The 19,897-nt window shown below is 38.3% G+C and overlaps 1 protein-coding gene across 19 annotated transcripts in view; it reads left to right on the forward strand.

Moving 5' to 3' along the window:
- The window catches only part of RFFL (ring finger and FYVE like domain containing E3 ubiquitin protein ligase), a 73,992-nt gene that overhangs the window by 16,615 nt on the left and 37,480 nt on the right, over positions 1–19,897 (forward strand). For 6 of the 19 annotated variants that reach the window (XM_056819450.1, XM_056819453.1, XM_056819455.1 and 3 more), the window contains exon 1: positions 2,606–2,723. The exons of 2 other annotated variants lie outside the window; for them this stretch is intronic. Coding sequence is in view for 4 of the 17 variants with exons in the window: in XM_007485519.3 (XP_007485581.1) it covers positions 2,555–2,723 (169 nt within the window). In the remaining 13 variants the exon portion in view is untranslated. Of the gene's footprint in view, positions 1–2,165; positions 2,753–5,821; positions 5,885–10,622; positions 11,492–19,897 lie in introns of those variants that run through there. 11 more of the 19 variants (XM_056819448.1, XM_007485519.3, XM_056819458.1 and 8 more) reach the window with 11 other exon arrangements.

A 19,897-nucleotide genomic window follows, 5' to 3' on the forward strand; every position in this document is an offset into this window, starting at 1 on the left:
TATTGTTCCTATAGAAACTACTTATTATAACATACCTCTTTTCCTGGAGCCAATAAGGAACACCTGTTCCTTAAAGGTGGGCTATACTTGGAGTGTTTGAAATAAAATTTCCTTAGAGAATTGGAAACAACACCAGATTTAGAGTAAATACTTGGGTTGGAATTCTGACCCTGCTATTTAATTACTTAATCCTGGGTGATCATAGACAGGATCCTGCTACTTTCTGGTATTAGTTTTCCTTATTTATAAATTGAAAAGATTGGATTAAATCAGGAATTCTTAACCTAGGGACTGTTGACACCAGATTTCAGGGGGTCTTTGAACTTGTATGAGAACTTTATTTTTCTTAACCTTTGTGTTTTTTTTAAAACTCTGATGAAAGAATTTGCTTAAAGAATGGTTTCATAGACTTCTCAGATAGGCATTGTCAATGATCCTGGTAACTTCTTCCCTTATAATATCTGAAGTAAAGCAATGTGTACAGGCTAAGAGAGGAGAGAAGCTTTAGGGTAAATCACTTTGTATTCTGCTACTAAAACCATTAGATTAGATCCTCTTGGCATGATTGATCCCCCTTGGAGTCAGTGACCAGGCTCTTGTACATCTTCAGAATTGTAAACAGATTCATTGGTGGCCCAAATTAGATTTGGGTCCTGTATTTGAGCAGACTGTGAATGCCTACCTCTATGGTTCTACCTCAATCACAGTTTTCTATCTTCTTGATCTGTATCTCTAGAACCCTGACCTGTACCTGGGCATCAGTTAGTGACATAATTCTTAAGAGTGACATTTTTGAAGATATCTTACCTTGAAGAAAGAGCCTTGAAGAAAGAAAGAGGCTTTCTTTGAAGATGGGTTGTGAAGAATAGCAAAGGGCTTATTAATGGTTGTGTTTTTATAATGTTAGACTGCTTACTGATTTGGAGCAGATAAAACTTCCTTTGCACGCTTGGCATCATGGGCTAATTGCATAGCTGGATGAAATGTCAAACTTGATAGATTATTGGAGTTGTTATTTTTGTGGTTAAACAATAATGAAACTGTTTGGATGTTTACAGAGAAACACTGCTGCCTGTGTTTGGACTTTGGACTGGAGAAAGTTTCAATTGTTGGGAAGCACTATTCTTCATGTGGCTCATTGCACAGCTGTCCAAATGACTCTATCTCTCTCGATCTGCCATTTGCACAAGTATGACCTAACATTTTTGGGAAACAATCTATGTTTCTGATTCCAAGAAAGGCCCATGGTTGACTTGTCTGGTCAGTTGGAAAACCTAGATACTGAAGAAAACAATCTTCTACATGAATTGATCAAATAGATCAAATACAATGTTTCTCATTTTCTCTTTGAATGTCTAGCTTCTAGCATAGGACTTACTGAATTGGATTGTCAAAAACAAGCATCTCTAGAACAAAAGCCTCTTTTTAAAAGTAGCACTTTGTACACACCCCAATGCTTTTTAAATCTGTTGTGTCAGATTGTACATTGTAGTTTTTATTTGGTCATTGTGAACTATCATATAGCAAAGATGTATGTTGCTGAGGAACAAAACATTTTTTAAAAGAAAATAATATTTGAGGCTTTAATTGAAAATGTTAATTTATTCTGGATCCAGATATATTGAAATTTGCTATTTGATATGAACATTTCATATATTCAAAGAAGTCTTAAAATTTTTTTTGCTTCCCATGATTTGAAGTCTGCTTCCCCCATTTCCTGTAATTAAACATTTTTGCACAGAAAGTACACGAAGCATTAGAATATTCTGCAGTTTATTTTGCTCTAATGAATTTTTCCAGGTGAGATTTGTTCTGGATGAAACAGGATTTTCTGGTTTGAATTAAGGGAAGAATTGCTTCTGTAAAAAAGTGGGCAAATTTTGTAGAATATGTTGACTAAAAAGTGTCTTCTATTTAGTTAGCACATTAACATATAGAGTTTTGATAGTGATGTGTGAATTGTTTTTAGGATAGGCTTTTAAATACTTGATGTCATTTTGTTACATTATTCTTGTTATTGTTGGCAGGCCAATTTTAAAATTATTGTGGTCATTATGTATTTAGTTGTGTTAGTATTTTATTGTTTAATGGTGATTTCCTAATTTCAAAATTTCTTGAGTGAATTTGTTGAGAGTCTATATTACCTCAAAATGTATGTAGCTAAAATCTTCCAGGCAATCTAATTTGCTGTCAAGAGTCCATTGCTAGTATTAAAATGGCTTCATAGAAGAATCAGAAGTGTGAGTTGGTGGTGAAAGCAACAGATCCCTTTGTTTGACATATTTGTGGGAAGGCCCAAAAGGGAAGGCCAAGTGGTTTAATTGGACACACCCAAGGGAGTAGGGGATAGAGACAAAGGAAGGATACTAGGACTAGCCTTTTATAAGCCTCTCAGTGGGACCAGGACTGACACCTCCAAACTAGGGCAGTCCTTTAACCCCCTCACAATGGGTATGGGATTGACACCTCCAAACTTAGGTTAGCCCACCAAACCCCCCTCAGGAGGGGGAAGCTAACACTTCAAAAGTGGGACTGGGAAGAGATACCACCTGGGATGTCACCAGAGAGCCTCAGGCAGGATGGTCTTCAGGTCATAGCTGGAAGGAATCTACCATGGACTCCTGAGGGATCCATTCTTCGAGTCAACTCAGGGAGCTTTTGGGTCAGGGCAGTTCCTGAATCAGCTACAGTGTTATGGCCAACTCCAGATCAGAGTGGCTCAGGTGTTTTTCTAGGGGTCCTACTCAGGAAGGTCTGATTGGTTTCCTACCTCTGAGGTCACAGGCAGGGAAATACCAATCACCTAGGAAACTGGAAGTTTCTACCCTGGAGTGTTCCAAATACAGAGGTTTCCAGATCTGGTGGGGGAAAAGGGAGTAGGGTAGGATTATGGAGAGGATATGAGTATAGAATAAACAGTCTGTTGTACAAAGGACTAGCCAGGAAAATCAGAGCTTTTTTCAACATTTATGCTCAGGGAGAATTAGGCTTAACATTGTCATACCTTGTACTGACTGTTGGAAATTCTACAATGGATGCTCCTATTTTTGGATTCCATTTTGCTGATTGTTTTTGTACTTTGATAATTTGTGGATAATATCTGCAACATTGAGAAGGGCAAGCCCATCCATGTCTTCTCATCCTATGGAGTTCTTAACTGTATTTCCTAGAAATCTTATGTGGGATAAACACCCAGTGTTTGGGGGCCTTCTTATAGATTTAATGTGTGGATACTAGTGAGGCATATGCATATCTGTCAGTCATCCCTGGCCTTTGCACGTCTATCCTATCTTGTTTTAGTTATATATCTTTCTCCACTTCTGTTACAAATCCTTAGTTAGTAATTTTTTACAGTTTATTCACCTACAACATTCACTTCTGCATTGTGGACAATTCAACTTTAATTCTTTGACTTAATTATCCATGTCTTGGGGCATGGAATAGGACAATTTCATTTAGGATCATCACTAGCAGATTCCCCCCTCCTTCATCTCCTTTCACTTATCAGTCTTTCCCTATCTACTGGCTGTTTCCCCTATTGCCTACAAATATGTATGTCTCAAAAAATCCTCACTTGACCCATACATCCCCACTAGCTATTGTCTAATATCTATCTTTTGGGGGCTAAACTTCTTGAGAAGACAGCTTCCAATCAGTGCTTCTACTTCCTTTCCTCTCCTCAACAAACTGCAATTTGGTTCTGGCATCATTTAACTGAAATCACTCTACAAAGTTACTAATGATCTTGTAATTGCTAAATCTGAGCTTTTCTCAATCCTCTTTTGACCTCTCTACAGCCTTTGACACTGTTCTTCATATTCTTCTTGATAGTTGTCCTCTAGTTTTTTGTGACACCGTCCCCTGGCCTTCATTCTACCATCCTAACCACTCAGTCTCCTCTGGATCTTCATCTAGAATCATACCAGCTTAACCAGAGATGTTTCTCAAGGCTCTTTTCTGAGCTTTTTTCTCCTTCCATATTTTTTCTTTGATGATAATCATCAAATCCCATGTTGTCTTAATGGAGATGATTCTAAGTCTATTTGCCAACCTTAACTTCTCTTTTGACTGCCAGTTCTGCTTATCCAACCATGCATTTTCATATTGAACACTTCAAACTGGGGATATCCTATAGATATTTTAAAGTCAACATGCCAAAACCTAAACTCATTATTTTTACTCTCTAGCTTTTCCTCTTCTTAACTTTCCTTTTTTTTTGTTGTTGCAAATACCTCCATTCCCTAGATACCCAGTCTTGCAATCTAGGTATGTCATCCTGGGTTTTTTATTCTTTCTATCTTTTTATTCAATCTGTTGCCAAAGCCTGACATTTCTACCTTTGTAATATCTCATATATATTCCCTTCACTCCTCTTACACTGCCATCATTGGCCCTTATCATCTCAAATCTAGAGTATATTGCAATAACCTTCTTGAAGTTGGTCTCTTGACCTCGTCTCTTCCAAAGTCTCATCCTCCACTCAGCTGTCAAAAAGTACAGTTCTGACAAGGTCACCTGACTATTCATACAGTTCCAAGGGCTCCCTATTGCCTTCAAGATCAAATATAGCATCCTCTATTTGACTTTTAAAACCCCTCTATAACTGACACCTTCCTATTTTTTTAATTAAATTTTTTAAAATTACACATAAAAATAATTTTGACAATTGTTTTGTGCCATTTTGCTATTCATATTCTCTCCCTACTTCCCAAGGCTGTCCCTTCCTACCTTTCCAGTCTTATTACACTTTCCCTTTCTTTCCATAACATCTCATCATGTATCTTTGATACACTAACACTGACTGCCTTGTTCTTCTTAAAACATGGTCACTCTTATCTCCCTCTTCTGGACATTTTCACTGGCATTGCCTCATACTTGCAACTAACTCCCCCTTATCTCTGATTCCTAGCTTCCTTGGCTTCCTTCAAGTCTAAACAAACTTATAACCTTTCTTAGAGCTTAGGATTTTTAGTACTTTCCTTCTGAGATTATCTCCAGTTTACCACATATATATTTTGTTTGTAGAGTTGTTTATATGTTGTCACTAAGCTGCTTGAGAGCAGGGGATATTTTTTGTCTTCCTTTATCTCTAATACTTAACACAGTGCCAGGTGTGAAGTACCATACCGGAAGTACCAGCACCAGAATAATATTGATGTTAAAAAGATGAGTCTTTGGAGAAGCTTGAGGGTCCTTAAAGGCACTCTACAATTTTCCTAAGGTGTTAAGCCCTACCTAGAACATTGTAAAGCCTACTACAGAAGATGCATAATCACTCAAAAGAATTGGACTTGCCCATCCACACAGGGAAAACCAAGTGGATAAAGAAAGCTTAGGAAGATTATATGATGGGCAGATGAATGAACACCTAGATGATACTGATCCATCAGTATGTCTAGTTTCGCCAATACTGTGGACAGGGAGCTCAGATTCAGAAAAAAACAGGAGTTGGAGATACGACTGGTGAAAGGCCATCTTTGTAAAGTTGTGAGGTGCTTTTAATGACTCCAAGCTTCTCTTAGAAATAGATCCATCTTATAAAATCACTGGACTTGAGGTGTACTTAGGTGTAATGAGATAATGGTGGTAGATCACTTTAATTCCACATTCTGTGTTGACATGAAGAGCCAGGTAAATAAGAAAAGTAAAACATGAAATTGATTTGTTTTGTGATCTTCATAGTGCTTTGGCATATATCTTATTGTCTGTGCATTTATGCCGTAAGACAGCACTGGAAGGGGAAGCATGTGGGAATCATCCTTAATGTTACTTTTCCCTGATCTTCTCAACCCTCTCATTGTTAAAATCGTTACTGTGACAGTTGCTGTAACTTTTGTAAGAAAACTATTTTCAGAAGCCTGTCAGATGTGTGGTACCACACCTGGTGAGTACATCTTAAATGAATTTTACTGCTTTAATTTGCCTAATTAGTGCTAAGGTATGTTTGATTCCAGGCAGATCCTAGTTGGATCATGAATTTAAATACTTAATTTTCAGGGGGGTGGAGGTGGCGGGGGGGGGGGGGGGGGGGGCTCTTCTAGCTCCATTATGGCACTAGGGTAGCTTGTATAAAAACATAAAGAGGGGAAAGAACTCAGATACTCTTAACTAGAAAAGTAATCCTGAAGGTCTTATTCCCCTGGCCATTTCAGATGCTACAGATTACTTAATAAAACTAGTAAAAATATAAGCTTTCTTTCTTGACTTTTATAGTGAAATATTCAGCTTTTTATGTAGTTCCAGCACTAGACTTTTCTCCCAGTATTTTCTCAAGCTATTTGTATGACTGCATCTCCAAATAAAATGAAAGTGCTTCAGAATGGATCTTAAAAACAAAACAAAACACACCTACCTTTGCTTAGTTTTAAAACTTAAATAAGGGGTTCACTGAATGGGCATTTCCTTCTGAAGAAATAGGGATGAAAACCTTAGCTTTGAAACACTTAAGTTAATTGCCTTTGGATTTAAATAAACTTGAAGTTTATTTCCAAATAAACTAGAGAGCATTTTGAGGAATTTCTGTATGTTAGCATATTTTTCTATTTTATTATAAATAATGCAAGCCAGATTTTATGATGCGAACTCTTGAAGAACCTCAGGGAGAGAGCAGTGTGCACAGTAATCTTTAGAGAATGTACAGTCTTTTGGGAATTCATCTCTTCATGAGCAGATGTAGGCAGATGGAGTGTTTTCTTAAGCACTACTGAAATGTGCAATTCAGTTCTGATTCTGGAATCTCTCCTGCCTTCTCTGCCTTTCTCTCACCTTGCTTGGATGGAACATTCAGGCTGTATGGCCTTATTCTCTTATTTCTCTATCCTGCAGAATCCAGTTTGAAGATTAACTGTGAGTGGACAGGTAATCCGATCTACTTGGTAGAAACTGCCTGTCAAAATGAAACAATATGGGTAACTGTCAACAAAGGTTCCACAAGGCTGAGGAGTAGAGGGAGGTTAATCTTTGGCATTTTTAGTGGAAATCATGGTGAAAATTCAGTTGGAAAGGCAGGGTTAACTAATAACAGAGGAATGTACAAGGAGACAATAGTAAGTGGCAGAAAGGACAGTCAGTAATTATGAGTTTCAGCAAATTTCCAATCCTTGAAGAACTCCCCATCTAGATTGCAAAGTTGCAGGCCAGAGTCATTCACTGAGAGTTACTGGGGTAAGGGGGAATGCTGGAACATTGTTGTATTACTTCATTTCCCTGCCTTTGAATTTATTAATTTATGGAGTCTTTTTGTTTGGGGTTTCATCCCTTCTCATTCCTGCTTTCCTATTACCTCTCCCCTCACCCTTTGATTGAGTAGAAACAACTTTGTGTAGGAAATTTCTTGCCTTGAAGGTTTCCAAGAATTCTGATGCTAGTTGTCTGAGCGGAGCTGCTCGAGATAATAATTTGGCCAAATCAATGAATTCCTGATTCCTGTTTCTGGCATCAGACCTCCATACTATGACCTTGTCTGTGTTGGACTTTTAACGGCCTCTGTTTTTTACTTTTTTCAGATACTGATTTTAGGAACCTAGGCATTCTGGTGTGCTGGAGATAGGTGTTTAAGCTTCAAGTTTGGTTCTTGATAGCTATTGGTCAGCAGTCACCTTCGTGCATATTTATAGCACCAAGAATTTTTAAAAAATCAAATCTTGGAGTGATCTTAGTACTGAGCAGATTCTAGTGACTGGCATTATGGGGGACCTGATTTACTAAGGCACAGCTTTCACTTTCTCTTTAAAGTAGCAGCATTGTGTGAACCCTTTGCACCCTTGGCTGCCCCAGGTCCCAGTGTTTGAAAGTGAAAGTGGCTCCTTAAAGATTAAAGGGACTGGCAGTCTTTCTGGCCCCAGGTTGAAATGATCCCTGTTATGGCGACAGGTTTTATGTCCCAGGAGAGGCCACTTTATACAGCAGGTCTTTGCTTCCAGTGTTACAGTAAGCCTGTATTTGCTGATGGTGCAGCGATAAGTTGGCATTGGGGTACTCTTAAGATACTTGAGCTGAAGTATACTGAGGTTTGAATTTCTAGGTAAAACTGGCACATAAGTCAAAAGCTTTCCCCCCTTTGTTTTATATGACCTAGAAAAGAGTTAAGAGGGCTTTAATTTGCACAGTGGTAAAAATTACATTATGTGACATACCAGGTGCAAAAATGTCTCTGAGTAATAAGGCTTCATTCAATAGTTGAAATGCTCAATAGTATTTAGTATTTAGGATCATTGGCTGAGGAGCCTCCTAAAAAAGAATGGTTTAACTCATAAAATAAATAAAAATTCAACTTTTTTACTCCCTGGCTATTATTAGGGCAGAGACATTTTATTTCTGGGCTTTTCCTGTAGAAAGTAAAATCTAGGGGGCAGCTGGGTAGCTCAGTGAATTGAGAGTCAGGCTAGAGATGGGAGGTCTTAGGTTCAAATCTGGCCTCAGACACTTCCTGGCCATGTGACCCTGGGCAGGTTACTTGACCCTTATTGCCTATCCCTTACTACTGGCCTTGGAGCCAATATACAGTATTGATTCCAAGATGGAAGGTAAGGATTTTTTTTTTAAAGTAAAATCTAGCTTGTATAATCCTCTTAAAGATATTTAATTTTCCTTTGTTGAAAGCACAGGAGATTTGGTGAGTAAGAGGAACAATGTATTCTGGAAAAAATGTCTACCACCAGGAAGTGATAGATGTTTGTATTGCCCCACTTTCCACCCCTGCCCCACTTCTGTGACTTGTGCATATTATAATAAAAGGATTTTTATGTTTAAGACCTTGTCATCTGGCTAGGGAGGAGAACACTCCAAATTTTTAAAAGTAGCATAAATCTCCAAACACTAAAGATTAAAAGTAAGTAACGTTTCATTTCAAAAGATGAGCGTTCATTAAATGAGGAAAGAATGTTACCATAGGAGAGTAAGGCAGCTTAGAAGCAGTAAGCTGTGCACATGATATTGTATAGTTTCTTTCTTGTGAGTATACAAAGATTGCCAAATAGATTAAACTCATTGTTTTCTTTGGTTATGGAATATTTCATAGCAGTCACTGAGAACTGATGTATTTTATTTCTGTTCTGACAACTGCTTATTGTTTATAATGTAAAATACATCAAAAGAAAAGGGAATGTGGGCTGTGAAGAACATTACATATTTTCTCTGGAGCAAAACAACATGGGTGTGTGTATATATAAACTTTCAACATCTGTTGTGACCATCCATGAAAAATAAAACAACCTGTTATAAATTGCTTTTGGGTGGTAAATTACCTGTCTGAATTCTAAAATATGCTACTGAAAGAGCTACAAGTCTAAAGCTCAGTTTTGTTTTCTCCTACTCACTGACTTTGTGTATTTTCATGAAGTCCCAGGTATTTGAAGGAATGGAATTTCTGAAATGTGGCAATAGTATATGTATTTGGATGAAAGTCAGTATTCTCCTCCCCTACTCAAAGAAGATTATTGGGGCTGCTTGTACAACTCTTTGTGACCTTGTTTTGGGTTTTCTTGGCAAAGATACTGGAGTGGTTTGCCATTTCCTTTTCTGGTTCATTTTACAGAGGAGGAAAAACTGAGACTAATATGGTTAAAAGACTTGCCCAAGGTCACATAGCTAGTAAGTGTCTGAGACCACATTTGAATTCAGGAAGATGAGGCATTTTGACTCAAGGTCCAGCACTCTAGCTGCTCCTTTGTACAAATTGTATCACTGTTGTCATTGTCTGTCTTGAAGATAGGATTATTAGTGTAGATGCTAAAGGTCATTTCCTAGTAGACTGCTATAATACATAGCTTGATTTCAGAAAATTTAATTGTTACTAACCAATTGTCTCTAATAGTAAACAACTATGAAATGGGAGTTCTCATCTTCCCAGTTACTGCACAGTGACATGTATGGAAGATGAATGGTTCTTGTAAAATTCCTATTTATTTCTGAGGGTCCCCATAGTTAACATCTGACCCTTTGTGTGTCCAAACCACTGAAGGATCCATTTTGTTTCACCCAATTAAAAGGGACAAGAAGCCCTTCTTTCTCCCAAGTCTGTTTTCCTTGAAGTTGCTCTCAAAGTAGCCAACTCAGAGAGCAGTTTCTTACCTTCTTAATAGAAGACATGTGACTCTCTTATCTTTAGCTACAGAACTATTTTAGCAGTGTGGCATGTGAGATATAGTTTTCACCAAATGTAGCTAAAGTAGACAACTCATCATTTTAAGACTGCTAATTAACAAATAAACTTTAGGGAATCTTCTTAAGCTAACCACTACCTTTTGTGAAGAAAGATGTAAAAAGAAGCAAATTATGTATTTTACAGAATGTTGCCAAACCTTAATCACTTTAGCAAATACTCTGCTCAAAGTCATTAAGGAGAATCCAAGGAGTTTGGAGATAAAGAATTAAATTGAACACAAATTACCTCTTCCCTTTCCCCCTTCTCCCCTCCCTCCTCTCTTTTCCCTCCTTCACTCTCCATCATCTCAGCTTCTGATTGGATGCATGCATTCTGTTTCCAGACAAAGTAGACATGTTATCTTTTAAGTGTTTTTTTTTTGTGGCACCATAGTTGCCACATGGTTGGGGAAATTTAGTAAATATTAACAAATAATTATTAACCAGTACATTTTAAGAAGAAAAGTGAAACAAGAAATAAGAATTTACCAGGCTTTCAAGGATTTTGGAAAGTAGTTATTGATGCTTCTGCTTGAATTTCATGATGATTTTTTTCATCGTTTTCCTTGTTTATTCAGTTAAAATAGTAGCCAAAAATTTAGTTTCTATTTACCTCACCGGAAACCTTTAGAGTAAATTAAAGCTGACAGAATAGTTGAAGTGCTTCTGTAATAATAAACCAGGCTTTGTGTAAAGAAAATGGGGAGTAGAGGCCTGGGGGGGAAGAGAAGAGAAATAGCCAGGTTTGAATTGACAAAATTCACAGGAATGATCCAGCCGTGCCTGGGATGAATGGACAAGTAAGTTCCCAGGGGCCAGTGACCCAGATGCAAAGTAACTTTCTTTATCCCTTTTCTTGGGAAATCATCAGAATTTACAAATGGAAGGATGCTGGTAACCTAGCACTGTTGAACTCCCCTGCTGTTCTCAGATGGAATTTCAGAAACTGCCCTCAGGGGCTCTCAGGAAAAGTGTCTCAGTAAGAGCAAGCCCAGGAGCAAGCAATACTGCCATTGTGAATGCTTTTCTTCTTCTGAGTCATTGGTTCTAAATTTTAAAAAGTCAACTCAACTCGATCATCTTCTCTTGCTCATGGAGGGCATCCAGAAGCTTTGGGTAAATTGCAGTTTTGCACTTCGTGAGTCAGCACTTCCCAGAGTAAAGTTTGCACTGTTACAGTATTGCTTGCCAAAGACATCCCCTGGAGGCCCCATTCACTTTTCCTGAAAGCTGCTGCAATTGGTTCCTGAGATGATCTCATCTGGAAATGGCTTTGGTGTCCCCAGCTGCAGGAATTGGAGGGAGCTCGCTTTCTGCTTGGGCAATGTTATGAAACAGGCAAAACCAGGTAAATATGGCATATTTCTTTGAGGCTCCTAGATCCTGTAGGGCCTGAGAAAGTTATTAGGTTGTCAGTCTAGCACCTTATACCTTCTATTTAGAAGTTAATAATAATGACTCTCTGAAGAAGTAGTAGAGGGAGGAAAGTTTAATTTCCGCCAACTTTCAGTTGACTTCTTAATTTAGCCTATTTTGACTTCAGATATCAATACCCGATAGAACAGAATTATAGTATGGCTAGTCCCTGCTTCTCTTGGGTCAATCTTATGAGATGTTTTTGTCAGACAGAACCATCCCAAAAGATAGAAAGGCCAGAGTCATTATTAATTTAACCCTTGTGATACTGAAGTGGTGATCTCTTCTATGATCAGAAGCCTGCATGGATTTTCCTCAGCATTGATGAAACAGCACTGCTGTTGTCAGTACTGTTGTTCTGCCATGCCCCATGGTTTTTTTTCTGCGAAACTAGGAAGGATATGTGGTAGAGTTAGGAGTGGAACTCTTGTCTCTGTTTTGACTACTTACTGTATTAATTACCCTTGGAGGGAAAGAGGGGGGAAGAAAAGGGAAAACCCTTAACTTGATGAAGCCTTCGAGACTTTACCTGCCAGCTTCCAAATTTTGCCCCACCCCCACCCCTCCCCAGAATGTTAATGTCAATCTCTAAAACAATCTCTCTGATCAGTTAGCATTAGTTTGAGGATTTTGAAGGATGTTCTGGAGCCAAGTTTTAATCAGCATATAGTTGAGAAATTGAAGACATGTTCCAGAATGCATTTATGAAGTATATTAGTTAATGGTTCTTTTTGTTTGTTTTGTTTTTTAGAAAAGGTTAAACACATTATAACAACATTATGGTAGCAAAGTATTTGTAGTTACTGAAGAATTTACTGTCATGGATTATTTGAGATCACTTCTTCATTTGGGCAGAAGGAACAGTATATACAGTGCCCACTTATACACTTTTACAGTGCCTAGGATCTAAAGAGACAGAATTTCTAGAGGGCCTAGAAATAGACAAATGCTCTGAGACTTAGCTATCCCCCTGCCCCCCCCCCCCCCAGGCATCTTTGGCTTGTCCTGGCTCAATTCTGTTAAATTTAACAAAAAGTACAGTCTGCACTATATGCAAGATACGGTGGACACTCTTCAGTAGATGCACAGAGAGTTGACACTAGCTTCTAGATCTGAGGAGAGAATGAATACACAAATTCCATTCACATCCCAATCCCTTGTAGTCTGACTTTTGTCAAACTGCATTTCTGCAAGGTCAACATTGATCTCACTTTTTTTCCAGTTCTCATCCTTCTTGTCCTCTCTGCTGAATTTGACACTGGACCATTCCTCCTTCAGTTTGCTCTTTTCCCTCTGGGTTTTCATGACACTAGTCTGTCTTTATTCTCTTCCTACCTCTTGGTTGAATTTATTCTTTTCTGTCTCCTTTACACTATTTGTATCCTGCCACTTATATGATAGGACTTTGTCTTGGGTTCCCTCTTCTTTCTTTACATGAAATCTTGGTGATCTCATTATCCCCCATACATTTGATTATCATCTCTATGAAGATGGTTCCCACATCTCTATGTATAGCCCTCATTTCTGTCTTGAGCACTACTCCTGAATTTCTTGTTGTCTGTTTGACACATCTCCACTTAGATATCACATAGGTATTTTCCATTCTCTTCTCTTTATTTATGCCACAATCATGTGAAACTAATCCCTGATAACTTCCTTTTGAACTCTTACAAAAATGTCCTCATGGTTACCTCTATATCCTCTCACTTAATGACCTTGTTTGCTTCCATGGATTTAATTATCATTTCTTTGCAAATGCCTCCTAGATCTCTGCATCTAGGATTCTCTTCTGAGCACCAGTGCTTAATCACAAATTTCCTACTAAACTTTTTCAGTTGGATGTTGTAAAGACATCTCTAACTCAACATGTCCAAAAGAGAACTCAGTGTATTTCTTGCCCATCTATCCCTTTCCCAAACCCTTGAGGTCATCACCATTCTTCTAGTCATCCAGTTTTTAAAATTTTGGTGTTATCCTTCTCTTTTCTCTCATCCCACATATCCCATTAGTTGCCAAACCTTATAATTTCTACCTTCCATACATCTTTCTTTCCACCCATACAACCATCACCATATTTCAAACTCTCAATCAATCATCAAGCATATATGAGGAATGTACTATGTGTAAGGCACTATGATAGGTGCTGAGGATACAAAAGCAAAAGGGAAACAACTCTTGCTCTCAATGAGCTTATAGTCTGTTAGGAGTAGGTGACAGCATGTATAGATATGTAAGTATATACAAAATAGTTACAAGATAATTTGGGGAGAAAGTCATCAGCAGCTGGGAGATTAGAAAGATTTTATATTGAAGGTAGTACTAAGAGTTGGAGGTAAGAAGGGAGTGTATTCCAGTCATGAGGAACAGCAGTACACAGGCCCTAGAGATGAGAAATAGAGTGCTATTAAGGCCAGTTGGCCTGTTTTTCAGACTTACTTTGTGCATTACTTCACCTTGTACACTCTATAGTCCAGGCAAATTGGCCTTCTTGCTGTTCCTCATCCACAACACTACATTTCCCATCTCTTGGCATTTCTTATTCTCCATTACTGGAATTTGCTGTCTCTTCACCTCTACCCATTAGAAACCCTTCTAAGACTCTTTATATATGTCACTGATTTTTCTAAAGCTTATTGTATCTTACCCTCCCAAATCATTTAATATCTATATTTTTTTAAGTCTTTTCTTTTTCACATATAGTATATAGTAGATACTTAATAACAAAGGAATTGCTTTGAAATTTTTTAAATTTTATTTTATTTTCAGGACCAAATTCTTTCTCTCCCATCCCCCCACCTCTTTGAGAAAACAAGAAAAACAAAGCCCCTCTATAAGCATATACAGTCTAGCAAAACTATTTCTAGATTGATCATGTCCAATTAAAAAAAGTCTCAGTTTACACTCTTGAGTCCATCACTGTCTCTTATCAGGAGGTGGGTAGCCTGTGTCTTTATGAGCCTTGTGGAAGTGTAGTTGGCTAGGAGTTGCTTTTTGATAGATTGATTTATTTGTTCTTAGTGCATCCAAGAAGGCTCTTCTTCTCCAGTCTGTTCCATAGCTATGCCAAAGTGTTATTCTTAAATTGTTGGTTTGACTATATCACTGTCTTGCTCAAGAAACTTCAGTGGCTCTCTGGTGCCTTGAGGTTATAATATAAACTTCTTTGTCTGATGTTTAAAACCTCTCACAGTCTGCCTTCAGTCTGTCTTTCCAAGCTGATTATGTGTTATTCCTCATATACTTTATGAACTCCAGCCAAACTGTCCTGTAAAGAAAGGGTATCCTTTCCCTGTACACAATATCGAGCCCCCTACCTTTATGCCTTCTCACATATTGTCTGACAATGCTTGTAATGCCCGTTGTCCTCAGCCTCTTGGAATCCCTAGTTCTATCCAAGGCTCAGTTCAAGCACTACATTTCTCAAGAGACCTTTCCTGAAACCCTAGTTGTTAGCAGAGTGCCCTGCCTACCTCTCCCTCCCATTTCTGTGTATGTGTATATAAATATGTTTACAGATAACATAAAGTATTACATTATGGGTATGTATATGTTTATATACAATATATGTATCCGTGAACATGTTCATCCCCCCTAGTAGAATGTCTCATTTTTGATATCCCAGTCTCATTGCTTGTCATAGTCTTAGCCCAGAGTAGGTACTTAATAAATATTTGCTGGCTGGCTCATTGAGAGTAAAAAGAGAGATCCAGATAAAGTACTGAGAAATTTCAGGAGGGAGAAATCACTTTCATATCCAGGATATGAGATTTTTTTTAGGGAAAGCTTCATGGAGGAGGGAGTGATTTGGGCTCTGAAGGGACAGAAGAACTTGACTCTAATGGAGGTTCAGGAAGGAAGTATATTTATAGGAATGGGGGAGGAAGGTATGAATAGTAGGACAGATATGAAAAGAGGCAGGATGAAATTAGATTTTGGGATAATGAAATAGAACTGGAGGCTTATGGTTCATCTCGGTCAACACTCCCCTCCCCCCATGTTACAGTGACTTATCTAAGGTCATATAAGTAGGGACATAACTAGTATCAAAATTTGAGTTCTTTGACTTTAAATCCTCAACTTTTCCCAGAAGAAATTCTGTAGCTAGAGTGATCAGGATGAACAAAGGTTTGGAGGTTGGAGAACAAGTACATATTTGGGAATCATAAATTGTAGACTATGGAAGTGGTGTCCTTTTTAAAAAAATTATTAAATTAATTTAGACTATTTTTCCATAGTTATATGATTCATGTTCTTTTCTTTGCCTCCTCTCTCCCCCCTCCCATAGCCAATGAGTAATTCCACTGGATTTTACATGTATCATTGATCAAGAACTATTTCCATATTATTAGTATTTGCATATAGAGTGATCATTTAGTCTCCATTCCTAGTCATGTCCCCATTGAACCATGTGATCAAACAAATGTTTTTCTTCTGTTTTCCTACTCCCACAGTTCTTCCTTTTGATGTGGATAGTGTTCTTTCTGATAAGTCCCTCAGAATTGTCCTGGATCATTGCATTGCTACTAGTAGAGAAGTCCATTACATTCAATTGTGCCACAGTATATCCACCTCTATGTACAATGTTCTCCTGGTTCTGCTCCTTTTGCTCTGCACCAATTTCTGGAGGTTGTTCCAGTTCATTATTCCTTTGAGCACAATAGTATTTCATCACCATCAGATACCACAATTTGTTTAGCCATTGCTCAATTAATGGACACCCCCTCATTTCCCAATTTTTTGCCATCACAAAGAACGTGGCTATAAATATTTTTGTACATATATTTTTCCTTATTTATCTCTTTGGAGTACAAACCCAGCAGGGGTATGACTGGATCAAAGAGCAGGCAGTCTTTTAAAGTCCTTTGGGCATAATTCCAAATTGCCATAGAATGGTTGGATCAATTCACAACTCTACCAGCAATGCATTATTAATGTCCCAATTTTGCCACATCCCCTCCAACATTTATTACTTTCCTTTGCTGTCATATTAGCCAGTCTGCTGCTAGGTGTGAGGTGCTGCTGTGAGGTGGTACCTCAGAGTTGTTTTGATTAGCATTTCTCTAATTATAAGAGATTTAGAACACTTTTTCATGTGTTTGTTGATAGTTTTGATTTCTTTATGTGAAAATTACCTATTCATGTCCCTTGCCCATCTATCAATTGGAGTGGTATCCTTTTTGAGCTTTGGAGGTTAATGCATCCTTTACAGGTCCACATATGAAAGTAGGGAGGAGGTGACAAGAGACATTATGGAAAACTTGAATGGCAGGTTAAGAAATTTGGATGTCATTAGAATAGATGGTAGGGAACAATTGAAGGAAGGTTTTTTTTTTTTTAAAGAAGAAGTGACAGCATCAGAGCTGGGCATTAGAAGAATTAACCTCCAAATGACATACTGAATGGATTAATAGAGACTCTTGCATGCCCCTTCATGAGGGTTTGAAAGGTAGTGAGAACCTAACCTGTGTTGCTGGTCATGAGAATGCAAAGGAGAGCAGAAATATTGCTGAGACAGATTTTTGAATCTTGGTGACTGAATGGAGAGGGAGGCAGGTCATGAAAAGAAAAGGAGGAAAGCTTTTGAAAAGATTGGATCTGTGCCTGAGTAAATAGAGTGCAATGAACAGAATTACAGATGAAGAGCCAATTTGGAGAGTTTCTTTTGAACTTAGGGGGAGTGGCTAGACTGAAGATGTAGATCTGGGATGGGAATCTTCCACAAGAGCTGACATTGTGGGAATGATTGAGTTTACCAAGGGAGAGAGAGAGAGTTGTAGAGAAAAGAAGACCAAGAACAAACCCTAACCCTTAAATAGGGGGAAGGAGGAGGAGTCAAAGAAGAAAATAGAGAAGGGGAACAGGAAGAAAGGTCAAAGAAATGGGATAGGGCAGTATCATAGAAGCCAGAGGAGAGGGGTTACAAGGAGGGGATGATACCAGATGCTGCAGAGAGGTCCAGGAAAAATGGCTAATAATCGCTTTTCGATAAGGCTTTTTAAGGTATGCAGAGTACTTCACAAATATTCTCTCATCTATCTTTGTACAGCAATGCTGGGTAGTAGGTGCTCTAATTATCTTTAATTTACATGTGAGAAAACTGAGGCAAGACAGAGGCTAACTTGTAGAAGCTTTCACATAACTAGTATGTGTCAGGCTGGATTTGAACTCAGGTCTTCCTTATTCCATGTCCATCACCCAAATTTTTGTATTGCACCACCTAGGAAAATGAAGACTGAGAAAAGACAATTTAATTTATTAGTGAGAAAACCATTAATCCTTCTTAGTTCCTCAGGCTACCTCTACCACCCCTTTCCCTGTTCTTCTCAGCAGAGGTCCTGCATTTGTACTTGACTGCTGCAAATACTGAGAATATCTTCTGTGAGCTCTTTCTTCTGTACAGTCTGTACTTAACTCACCATCATCCCTAATTCTTTTTCTATTGCTCTAAGTCTTCTGCCAAAAGGTGGTCCTTTTCCTTGCCAATACCACATCTTTCTTTTTATCCAATTTCTTCCTATCTTCTCTCAGCTTGGACCATTCCTCCCCCTCTCTCTTTTAGTTTGCCTTTTCAATCTACTTAATAATATCTTCAGATCTCTCTCATCCTTAAAACTTTCATTTGATCATAGCAGCCTTTTAAACTGTTACACCATATCATCCCTTTCACAGCTCAACTCCTACCAAAAGTTATCTATATTCCCTTTGCCTCCATTTTCCTCACCTCTCATTGGCTTCTCAAACCCTTACAATCCAGCTTCTGGATCAATTGAAGCTATTCTCTTCAAGGTTGTTGAATCCAGTGGCCTTTTCTCAATTCTCATTCTTGACTGAGATCTCTGCAGCATTTTGTATTGTTGATCACCTCCTCCTAGACACTGTCTTTTCTAGGTTTTTATGATTTTTGTAGTTCGGGTTTTTCCTAGTTCTCCTTTTCCCTGTTTGGGAGGGAACTACTTATTTGTCAGTCTCCTTTGCTTAATTATCTATATATCCTTACCTCTTAATTTATTACTGCATACACTCTATCCTTGGGAGTTTGTCACTGCTCATTTATCATTTTTATTCATATGACTTCCAGATCTGTACATATCCAGCTCTAGTCTTTTTTTCTGAACTTCAGGTCTATATACCAGTTACCTTTTAGACAGCTTGATGTAGTAGATTTGGCATGATAGTTGATGTCAAGAAGATTTGGATCCAGATCTTGCCCCAGACACTTACTATAGCTTTGTGATTGCAGGGCAAGCCACTTCATATCCCTCAAATAAGGGGCATGGAGTTGAAGGACTCTTAGGTCCCTTCCAGCTCTCCAGATCATCCTGATCTCCAACAGGATGTTCTATAGGCATCTTCAAACTCAACACATTCAAAATAGAACTTCTCTTTGCTTCAAATCATCCCCTCTTTCTAACTTCCTTATTTCTCTTTAGGATACCTTCATATTTCCTGTTAGCTAGGTACGCCACTCTGAGAGATAGATTCCTGACCATTCCCTCTCCCTCACCCTCATATCCATTGCCCTCACCCTCATATCCTTTGAGTTGCCAAGATGTATCTATTTGACTTCTATTTAAGAAAGCTCTTGTATCTCTTCTACATGAAATACTTTCTCATTAATCATTTGAGTCCTCTCCCCTAGACTATTGCAATAACCTCTTAATTGCTGTTCTTGCCTCTTGCCAATTCCTTTTCCAACCCATCTTCTATACAGCTGCCAAATTTTGTTATACTTGTTCAGATTTGATCATATCACTCACCCACCAAACAAAGCTCCAGCAGCTTCCTGTTACCTCTAGGCTTCAAATGTAGTCTCTTTTGTTTGGCTTCTAAAGAAAGCCCTTTGCTATCTCCAGCTGACCTTTTCAGGCTTGTTATACATATTTATTCTTCATGTTCTTTTCTGTTCCATCCAGACTTGCCTCTTTGCTGCTCCCCAAAATTCATGACATTCCATCTCTAGTCTCTTTGTGTTGGCTTAGGCTCTGTCCCATGTCTAGAAGGTACTTTTTCTTCACTTCTGCCTCTCAGAAGCTCCTCAGGCTCAGCTCAAGTGCTATCTGGCCACAGAAAGCCTCCTCTGATCACCCAAAGAGCTAGTGTTTTTCCCCTTTGAAAATTCTTTGTATATTCTTTCTATTATTTTTCTATGTGCACATTTCCCCCCAAGTTTAGAGGAACACTATGGGAAATACTATGGACAGAGTTCCTTACTTTTTTTTTTAACTTAGTAGAAATTGCTTGATACAATAACCATCTTCTCCAAATCCTGGCACTACCCACCTCTATGCTTTTGCTGAATGATTTTCAGTAGAGCGGAGGTGTGCCATATGACAGATGG

This window comes from Monodelphis domestica, chromosome 2, assembly GCF_027887165.1.
Source record: "Monodelphis domestica isolate mMonDom1 chromosome 2, mMonDom1.pri, whole genome shotgun sequence".
NCBI classification, from domain to species: domain Eukaryota; kingdom Metazoa; phylum Chordata; class Mammalia; order Didelphimorphia; family Didelphidae; genus Monodelphis; species Monodelphis domestica.